Source organism: Pomacea canaliculata, linkage group LG7, assembly GCF_003073045.1.
Source record: "Pomacea canaliculata isolate SZHN2017 linkage group LG7, ASM307304v1, whole genome shotgun sequence".
Classification (NCBI taxonomy): domain Eukaryota; kingdom Metazoa; phylum Mollusca; class Gastropoda; order Architaenioglossa; family Ampullariidae; genus Pomacea; species Pomacea canaliculata.
Genome location: NC_037596.1, coordinates 12606307 through 12617100, shown reverse-complemented (window position 1 = coordinate 12617100; position 10794 = coordinate 12606307). Strand labels below are relative to the sequence as shown.

The window sequence follows — 10794 nt, the reverse complement described above, 5'->3', positions numbered from 1 at the left end:
ATAGAATTGGAAAAACATTTAAACCATGATTCAACGACGGCATTTGAAGTATTTAAAAAGTAAATCAGAGTTACCTTTTATTGACATAATATCATCAAATGAATTAAATGCATATTAATTAAGTTCTTTGATTATTGCAATGTCTTATGAGTAATAGGAAACTTATATCTCTCATGAGTCTCTCATGTCACCTCGACATAAGCACATCGATAAACTATTGAAATAAATATCGAGAACTGATATTTTATGCTGGTAATCTTGCTCAAATAGTCAAAGAAGTCAAGCAATAAATAAAACTTTTACATAAACTATTTAACAACTGCGAATATCTGTAATTGCCATATTTAGCTATAACATAATTAACGTAAGGTTACTTACAATTGAACACATTTAGCACGATGTTAAAAGATTTCTCGGGAAAAAGCATGTAAAATTACGTTTATCCAACTTGAAACTCTCGCATAAAGAATACAGAACAAAGGGTATGTATCGTGTTCAAAATAAATCAGTCAATTTTAGTGATCTAGATTCAACGCATGTGATTTTCAACACAAACAAGAGGGCAAACGAACCACACTTCTGAGACACATACAAAAGAATTGGTGAATCTGAATCGATATTAAAAAAGAACAAAGAAATACGAATTCCAAGATATGTAAGTATGCTTCTGGATAATCCTCTCATCTGCTCACCTAAGCATTCAATCTAAACTGAAAATACACAATGGTAGTCCAAAATTTTATTAATTTTAGCTACTTTCAGTTCAAAACTATCACAAAGCCGACCGTTTTTTGACAGTTTAAACATGAAACCTCAGATTTGCTATACTTCGTAACGTTAGCTGTCTGATTTCAAGGTTCTGCTGTTATTGAAAATAAATAAAACAGTAAAACTTACACGCCAATGACAATATCAGAAAAAAAGCTACGTCAAAGGTATTTTCTCCTTCTTGACAAAAATGTTGGTTTATTCACTGATTTGACTCCAAAACTAGTTAATATTCAGGTTTTCATAAAACAGCCGAAATTATTTTACTTTTTTGTAAATATGTTTAATTTTCACATTTACAGGTGGGATTACAAATAAGAGCGAAATTTTGCCCGAAACAGAAGGCAGTTTTACGAACATTACCTATCTGCTCAATGCTACTAAAAACTCAGCATTTCCAGGCTCTACGACTCTCGTATATGAAGCGTGCGTTAACAACAACCTAACCACTCAGTGTGAATTTGAGTGGACAGAGGGGTCCATCCACCCGTCTGTAGAGAAATGGGGTCCTGGAGACGACGTGGTTTGCTCCTACGAACCCCGTTACCTTGACAACTCCATGGTGACCTGGGAAATGAAGATTTCACAGCTGGTCAGTCGGTCACTCAGTGTCATGCAGCTCCACCTGGAGAATAAAACTCACAACAAGACAAAGAAGATTATACGGCGGCTCCATATTGATATTCTGTGTAAGTGATAATATTAACGATTATTTAAGAATCTCTATACTTATTTTAAATGTCAAAAGAATTTTCCAAAGTCCTGAAATTTTTAATACTACTATTCGATAATAAATTCCCTACTCAGCGCAACTTTAATAGTTATGCGCATCTGTTATCGTGTAATAGATGTGTGAGATGATATGCAACACGTTGATTTTGTGTGTAAGTAATACTACCTCTTATTATTTAAGATTAAAATCTCGATTCTATTCTATAAAAACGAATTAACTACTAGGTGTACATTAAACTGAAGTAGAAACAAGTGAAGAACTGACTGTTAAGAAATGTTCTCACGTGTACGACACGACTTGGTACCCGAGATCGTAATGTCAGCAGCTATGTTCTCACATCATCCCTCGTTTTAAACGCAATTGTTTTCGTGTAATTTATATATGCAATGGTATACAGCAGTTATTTATTAAATTTAACATTTCTGCACCTCAGTTCTGATTTTAAAGATCAATTTTGCAGGGATATTTTGAAACATGCCTGCTTAACTTTAACCTTTAAGATTAACCTCACTCGAATACTAGCACGAAACCGAAAGTAGAAGTTTTCCATGCCAAAATGAAACTAAAAGGATTCTATGGGCACCTTGACATTTTCATTGTGCAGTATTTATGCATGTCAGATGTCAGTAAAACAAAGGTTTATGCCGATAATGTTTAAACAAATCGCCCCTTAATGATGAACGGATTTAAAATCCCTGTTACCGATACCTGCTTATAGTTGTATGGAATTACTGCGTTGAAATACTTGTTTTTCGTTTAACAACGTTTAAAGACTATCTTTATTAACTTCTGCCCGAAATTACACATGTAACCTGAATAATTAATTGAAGAACCAGTCGCAATGTATTTGTGGGTGCGCGCGCGCGTGCGCGTGTGTGTGCAGATCCACCTCAGGTCACAAGTCTGACTGTAGACGGACAAGAGGTGAACGGGACTCATCTCATCAACGATAGTCAGAAGGTGAACATCTCTTGTTCCTTTGACAAAGGAAACCCGCCTGTCGCCTTCAGTCTGGTTGACAACAAAGGGACGGAACTTGTTACAGGTTCAGGTCCTCTGACCTATTCACTTCTAGTGCACTGTGAAGATGACTGGCCAACAGTTCGTTGTGAAGGGAATGGGTCTGAGCAGAACAGATCTGTGTCTTTTCTTGTCAAGTGTAAGTATAAAAGTAAACGCACATTGTACTACATTAGTTCGTTTACACTTTAACCCTGTGTTACACTATCCTTATCAGCAAACATATATATACACCAAGTGGTCCAATACTATAGTCAGATACATATTAAGGGTTAAGGACCCAACAGTATTTTGCAGTCTGATAAGCAACATAAAAAAAGAAAATTTAAATATACTTATGTGCGCAATAAATGGACTTTAAAATTTCCGCTTTTGGATCAGCCAGCCAAACTAGTTATCATAGTAAGTCAAAGCGATGAAGAAGAATTATAACAGAGCCACGGCTTTGGTGCCCCTGACAGTGGTAATTAGAGATAATAATTACAGGAATAGCACAAAATGTGAACAATGCTATCAACAACATCCGGTTTGTTGTTTATGTCCAATATCTCTTTAGTCGTTTTAGAAACAGACGGAAAGAAACCAAGACTAGTTTTAAGCAAACAACGAATACTTTAGTTTGGTTGTGTAACCAACTATATCATGGTTAATGTCTTCTTTGAAAGTTACGAAGAAATGTAAAACTGTTTCAAACAATCAGCTCAATTGGCACAATAAGCTGCATTTTGTTTGTTGTTTTTTACAGGTCCTCCCAAGTTTACTGAAAGCTTCGTGAAAATCGTCAGTTCTTCATCATTGAATATCACATTACCTGTCAAGTCTTACACAACAGAATTCAATAACTGTTGTTTGACATCAGTGACATTAGAAGGCAACGAAACAATAACACTTAACTGCACACTTACCGGTCATCCACCTGATCTTACTCTCTCTTTCCATCTTAACAATCAAGACAGCAAAATCCAAGGAATTTGGATGTTAACTCTTGTCAACAAGAAAGGTCCCGCAAACACCACTTTAAACTTTACTAACGAGTCAGAGATGGGTTTCAAACAAGAAAGCGAAAATCCAGGTAGGCAAATTTGAAAGTTGTATGTTTTATATATCTGCACACCTGATCCCAGTCCATTCTGAAAGGCTGGATGAGTGCCGAACAGTTTGAGTGACAAGTGCTCCAAACAGTAGAAAACAACAACCAAAAAACCCTTAAATCTATGTAATTCGTTATCTACTTTGGGTTATTTATAGTAGTTTATAAAATGTCATATTAAAAAGACGGGTGCTTTCTGGCTATATCCTTCTTATTTATCTACACCAGTAATAACATATCCAACTCTTACATTATTTGAGACATTTGCTTTGTCACCGCTTTTACTATTTTACGCTACATCAAATTATGCAGCATGATTTATATTTAATAGTTTTCAAACTAATCAATATTATGAACAGAAAGATTATATATCTTATTGAATTTTTAATACTGTTTGGTGCTCTGTCCCCTAAATAGAGCTTAGTATCAGAAATTGCTCTTGTATTTAAAATGTAACTTCATTTTACTATGAAATTGTTTACAGTGACTCAAAACTCCATGAAAATATGATAAAATATATAAATACTATTGGGAGATTAGTTGTATATGAAGATTGCAGGTAAGACACACGATCTCAGTTGTTTCAGCACAAGCGAGAGAAAAGGAAATAGGCATCGGAGTTGCATGTGGTGCCGTTCTGCTGGTCGTCGTAGTTATTGCTGGCATTGGCGTTGTTATTAATGTCAAAAAAAGCAAAAATGGTAAGTTTTATGCCAAAATATGTAATTTACAAGAGAATTTTACTTTGTTTTAAGATGATATATTTAATAACGCTAATATATTTTTCTTTCAGAGTTTGCACTCTGCGAGATGCTTATTTTTATTTCCTATCCCTACAAGCTACTTTAGTTGCGAATGTCTTGATTGCTGATGATGGAAGCAATGGAAATGGTCACATCGTCGACGATGACCATGATAGCAACAATCTTTATGCCAGCCTGAAATGCTAACACTTCACCATAGCCTGATAAGTGTTAGTTCAGCGATTCTTGGAGATAAACATTTTTTTTACATATTTGCAACATCTAACTTTAAAAATTAAAAAAAAAAAATTAAATGTAGCATAATTCGTAGCTACTTACATACTTTATAAGCATAACTTCAGTAGAAGCCTTTCTCCAATATTCCTGAAGAATAATCCGTGTCACATCAATCCTTCATTACTGGTAGACTTCAGACTAATACAACAGTCGACACAAACTCCTTATTTTTTGAGCCTCACAACAGTTTACATCACAAACAAAACCAAAAACATTTTCACATGCCTCGTCGAGTGTGGATAAACGTAGAGTGATTTTGTAATGGCTTAAAATGTAGTTGAATGCCTTTAGTTCTTTCCTCATCTACTGTTTGCTGAGGCTGTCTTTACTTATACGTTCACTCATACTCATCTTATTGGTTTTCTAGTTATTAGCTCCACCCAACATATGACAAAAATATGCTCATCTTCTTGTCAATCGTTAATTTCGAACCAATGGTGATACGTTTATATTCGTGTCAGTATATTCGTCATAACTGATATTGGAATCTGGACAGTATATAACAGGTCATCATGTATCGTTTCGCTATCAAAACCTAAGACTGCCAAATTCGTTTAATGAAAAGTATAAATATAGTTGTTATTGAAATTTGCAGTCGATCACCCTAAGGTACCTTAAATGACAATATATGACAATGTGTCGTGTACAGTAAAATGGACAAACCAGACTAGCTTACACTTCTTGACTGTTGCGAGTAGAGGGTCTTGGTGTCCAACAAGTGTCACGACCATGCTTCGTAGAAATCACTGGTTTTATATTTTCTGTACGAGATTCAGAATTAACTCCTCAGACACTTGTTTTTGAGTGTCTGGATTTTCTCTACCCATCGGCAGACAGGTCCACATTTCACGTACGTAAAGCAGGAGCGGCTCTAAAAACACTTGCACAGATTGTATTTTGTAGATGTGGATCTGCCAGAACCTAGCCTAGCAATGGTTGTTGTTGCTGTTGTGATTCAATGTGGTTCCTAAATACTTAAAGCTGCTGACTTGTTCGAGATGTGTTCCGTTCTAGTAGCTGCTTTGCCGTTGCCAATCCTCATGACTTTACTCTTGTCAGTGCTGATCTCCATTCTACATTCGTTTAAACTGTCAGTCGGTCAGTTGGTAAGGTCTGTGTTAATGCCTGCTACCCAATCTATCTCGTCTCCAAAGTGTATAGTTTGCCAATCGGCTTTCCACCGATGGAAATGAAAGGAAGATGATCGTGGAGAGTTTAACGAACGATGCTCTTCAGGAAAAAAATTAGCCTAATGTCGTGCGAAGAATATTGAACATTTGACTTTAACTATTAGAATAATAGTCCTAATAGTAACTAACCTTTGTCGGATGTCAGTACTTTTGTATGATTATAGCACAATACATAAATTTGTTTTAATTTGTATTTTAAATTAAACACAAAATATAGTGCTTCCTAGATTACCCAGCCTTCAAAAAAGTGATCTTAAATTACTGAGGCAAGAAAGGACAGAAATATTTTGGAAGAAAAAAGACGTATAAAATGATCTTTGGGTTCACCATGTAGCCCGTAAAATAATTAACCTACATCAACATTAGAAAATAAATGAGAATACTTATAGCTAAATATGTTTATATAATATGTAGCTAATTATTATCCCGATAAGTAAACAGTATATTTTCTGTTTAAATTCTATCATCCGCATCAGCGGAATTAAGGCCTTCAGATGGGAACAATGATCCAAGAGAAAATCTACGAGGAAGTTTTGGAAGTAAGTCATTTAGTCTGATAACAGTTACATGTCTGTAAAGATATTGTCTAGTCATGATATTTTTTTTACTTATTTTTTTTCTGTTCCTAATCTGACTAGAAAATTAGTGAAGACAGCAGAGAAACAGCTGAAATATGAAGACGTTGTCACATACAACATGCCCCGAAATCATTTCATCATTATATATTTTATACATTAAAATATAATATATAAAATTTCCTGTCTCATAGCTATGATCGTAAATGACGTGTATGGGACGAGTAATGGATCTGACAACAACAATCAAGTGTTAAATCTTCCCAATGATGACTCTCCTCTTCTGTTGACCTCATCGGGGGGTCCACCACGCCCTCCACGCTCTCAGCTCGCGCGGACACGAGCCCCGACTGGAGATGTTCAGTCAACAACTCGTATGTTATTGTATCACCTTCTTTAAAGTTTCAGTTTAAGCTTTACTTTCATGGGTTTTGTTCAGCGGACGTCCTTCTCCCAAGATCTTTAATGTAGCCATCTGTTGAAATTTCTCTCTTACCTTTATTTACGAAAAGTACGCCTTCAGTACATCCACTTGTTTTCATTCCATGTTATGGTTTTTTTAATTAGCTGGCGATGATGGAGCAGAAGGCCATACCTACGTGTCATCCTCAGATGTTCGTAAAAAGAAAAAAATGAAGAAGACAGGAATTAGTGAGTCCGAGAAATAAATGCTAACAACCTGATCTTGTTTTTCTTATCTTCTCATTTTTTTCTCTTTTATTCTGAATACAAATTTACACTCTAATTTGTTTGTTCACTTTTTTACGCACACGACTACTATGTGTAGTAATATCTGATGGAATGATCTAGTGTAGGACTATGGTAGACAGACAATGGATATACATGAACACACACAAGTATAGACGTTCCTATAGCCAGCAATAGTTTGCTTTACCTTTCACTAAAACCCTGATATCATGTGTAAAGAAAAAAGTTTTGCTCCGTCGCAGGTAGCTCGCCTGGGTCGGAGGCGAATTCTTACGTCTCCCCACATGAACTCAGAGAGAGAAAAACAACAGAAGTCGCAAGGGAAGACAAATGGCCGACCTGGTGGTTTGTTTTTTTTTGTGCTTTAAGCTTTGACAAAACTTTAGGATAGTGTTTGACACTATAAGAAATCAAGCTAACTGGGACTCAAAGAGTATCAAGTAATATTAAATCTCACATTTGTTCGGTTGATAGGTACCCTGGGCACACCTGGTGACACCTATGTTTCACCAAACGCCGTTCGCATGCTAAAGAAGCGAGCGAAAGAAGAAGGTTAGTATAATGTATTACAGAGTACAGGATTTGAGGAACCAGCACGCTAGGTATTTAAGCAGAATAAGAGAATGTATACAAAGTAATGAGCGATCCACTAAGAAATTGAGAAAACAAACAGGCAGACAAGCGGATAAGAGACGTTTAGGACTTTTTATTTACTTTTGAGTGACAGATGCTTATTGAAGAACTGGCTTGCCTTTCTTCCTTCCTTCTAATGAAGTAACAGCTGGTCTGCGTGATTGCACTTCAGCAACAAGGGCCTTCTCTTTCTTAAAAGAAGGGAAACGTTTGTTTCTTTGTGGCTTGATAACGAGTACTCAGACTAGGTTCATGGGTGAAGATTAGTTTTTTCAGCTGGTGGTGTGTCTGTTCGTGTGCGACTTTACGTAGATTTGTACATACTTTTCCTTTTCTTCTTAAAAGGTTTTTAAAAGCGAAACGATCGAATCTAGAAAGACCAATAAATAATAAATAAATAACATGCAGAACACACGGAATGAGAGTGGATGGAAATATACCTTTTCAATTATTCTTCGTAGACGTTCAGGAGTTATTTTGGTGAGGCTTGTAACATTATGACTAAATAATGATTTTTATATTAATGTTGTGCAGAATTCAAGACTCCTATTGCTGATGGCTTCAGTGAACCCAACTCTTCTATGTTGATTGTAAGCATTCGCTTAATTCTACAGCGAAAAGGATTAGTAACTCTTGGACATGATTAGCCCTAAAGAAGGGTTGCCAGTCAGGTCATGGTCTTGTACTTCCCCATCCTTATTAGGACTGTGATGCTTGTAGTGTTTAGATTGTGGTACTCACACTCACCATAAAGAGGCTATTTAGAAGTTAATCGGACCTGAAAATCTGTATACAATGAGCCTTATTAACCTTAAATCAAGAACAGGAAGAGACACTAACTGTCCTGTGTATGGGTCTATCTTCACTAGACACAGAACACGAAGGGTGTTTTTTAAGTGCTATTAAATCATATTTCGTGAATCTTGAATATTTTCTGAAAAAGTGTGATGGCAAGTGAAAATACTGAATTACAGCGCGATAAACTAATTTTTTCACTGGGGAAGCTTTACTGATATAACCAGTAAAGCGAAAACTTGAACTTTGACCTCAAATTGCTCCCATTATCGCAAAACTGTTTATAGAGAGAACAGAACTACATAAAAATGGCTAGCTAGTAAAATGAAAATGTTATATTAATGATCAGTTAAGTATTTTAAAATCATATGTTGCTTCCACTTAGTTTTATACATCTCACTCACTCTATCCCCCATTTACTAACATACGCCCGCACTTAGAAGTACTTATTTATATCGGACATACATAAATACCTGTTGTTTTTACCATACCCACAAGTGAGATATTTTGTTCGTGTTGCTTGACCTTGCTTGTTTTATCGTAATTAAGTTACTGTAAGATATCGTCTTTTACAATAATTTTGTTTATTGCTTGTGTACTAGGAGAAGCCATCCTGTAGTAGGAATGCTGATGGACTCATCTACGGAGACCTAGTTTTTACAACCACGAATTCGTCTAAATCCATCATCGGCACCGAAACAATGACTGAATACGCCGACATCAAAGTCACCGCCATCGTCCCCCCGCCCCGAGACTACAAACAGAAGAAAGGCAGACTCAACAATGAATGAAGAAGGGATTAGTTATGGATAAATGGGATGGATAGAAAGAAAGTCTGCATGATGAAAATGTTTTCCCTTTTGCTTTTAAATCACTGATTGAAGATTTTGTCCCCTCCTTTCTTCCTACGGCTCCATATATTACCAAACTAAAAGCACAGAAGTGAAACTGAAAATTAGCCTGCTAATAGTCTGAAGTTTGTAAAGACCTTCCTCTCAGCATTCAAGACGAACATTTATCATAATTTGTTATTCATTCAAGCCAAGGAGTGCACAAGCTAGTCATATCCGGAGTGAATAGTCTCATGACCTAAGGTCTTCATATTATGTGTCGAGTTTCTGTCTGATATTGATAGTCAGTTCGTGAAATATAATTTGAGTAGATATTTATTGTAAGCATAGAGCTTTCTTAGTATATGAGTATACACGCATGTGTAGTGTGTTGTCCCATACGCAGTATGTGTGTATATATATATCTACAGAGAGTGTGTGTGTGTGTCTGTGTTTGACGGTTAGTATGAAGTTAGTATGAAGGTGGTTTATATAGTTAATCCCATGCAAACAACTGAGGAATTATTGCGGCGATTGGTAGAAAAAAGGAACTAGGAAAGTTAGAAATTAGGCACCTGAGTTTAAAAATATGTTTGCACTAAACAGGAATCTTATTGGACTGATACAGTATTCTAGCTTGCTTTAGTAAACACAAGTTTGCAAGTTTTGTGCACAATAACTACTGTAGTCATGCTCCAAATACTCAGCACTGAGTATTTACACTGCTGATGATCATTCACATATTCGTGACTACACATCATGCAGTCGACGCAAATCGTGGGCAAAAATGGATTGGATTCCAACATCAGTTTTCTATTTTGTCTGCGTTGGAAAATACCAAACCTTTGGACTACATATTGTGCTATCTGACTACCCTAGTCGTCTTATTTATAATCTTCACTCAAATAAGTTGTAAATCTTGTTCCACGAAATATTTATTTCCTTCTTGCACATATTTGTTGATCAATGTAACTTCCCAGATGTCGCTGGGCGCCTGCTGTAAATAATTGTTGGAAACGGAATTTTGCATCTTAGATGGTTACAGAAAACCACCCACGTATACGTGTAGGTGTAACCCAGGGATGATTAAGCATCATGTGACCCACACGTGTTACGGTTCACGGCACAAGTCATGTGACCCAACTTTGTATAGATTGTTGTATACATTCTGTTTGGCTGCTAACCCCACTACAGTTCAACCCTTGTCAAACAACTCCAAGATTCGTGTTACTTTATCATATTTTTCTTCCATTTTGATCATTGTGAGATTTTGTTTCTTTTAGTTAGTGTCAGACATACATGCTTTAAAGATGATATTTTATAATGGCCATAATTTAAACAGCTGCTTTCTTCATTTCTTGTCTTACACTGAGGCGAACTAGTAACTATAAGTGCGGACTGGATGTCTTGTA

General features: G+C 36.1%; 2 protein-coding genes across 2 annotated transcripts in view; both read left to right on the top strand.

Annotated features, from left to right (window-relative positions):
• The window catches only part of LOC112568573, a 170877-nt gene extending 161055 nt beyond the window's left edge, over nt 1–9822 (top strand). The window contains exons 9-15 of the mRNA XM_025245905.1: nt 6318–6380; nt 6611–6790; nt 6984–7067; nt 7367–7469; nt 7599–7676; nt 8292–8347; nt 9155–9822. Of these exons, the coding sequence (XP_025101690.1) occupies nt 6318–6380; nt 6611–6790; nt 6984–7067; nt 7367–7469; nt 7599–7620 (452 nt within the window). The 3' untranslated portion in view covers nt 7621–7676; nt 8292–8347; nt 9155–9822. The remainder of the gene's footprint in view (nt 1–6317; nt 6381–6610; nt 6791–6983; nt 7068–7366; nt 7470–7598; nt 7677–8291; nt 8348–9154) is intronic.
• LOC112567438 lies at nt 1118–3732 on the top strand. The gene is made up of 3 exons (XM_025244131.1): nt 1118–1457; nt 2385–2660; nt 3267–3732. The coding sequence occupies exons 1-3, from the start codon at nt 1328–1330 to the stop codon at nt 3605–3607; spliced, it is 747 nt and encodes a 248-aa protein (XP_025099916.1). The 5' UTR covers nt 1118–1327; the 3' UTR covers nt 3608–3732.
• Nucleotides 9823–10794: the final 972 nt, after the last annotated feature.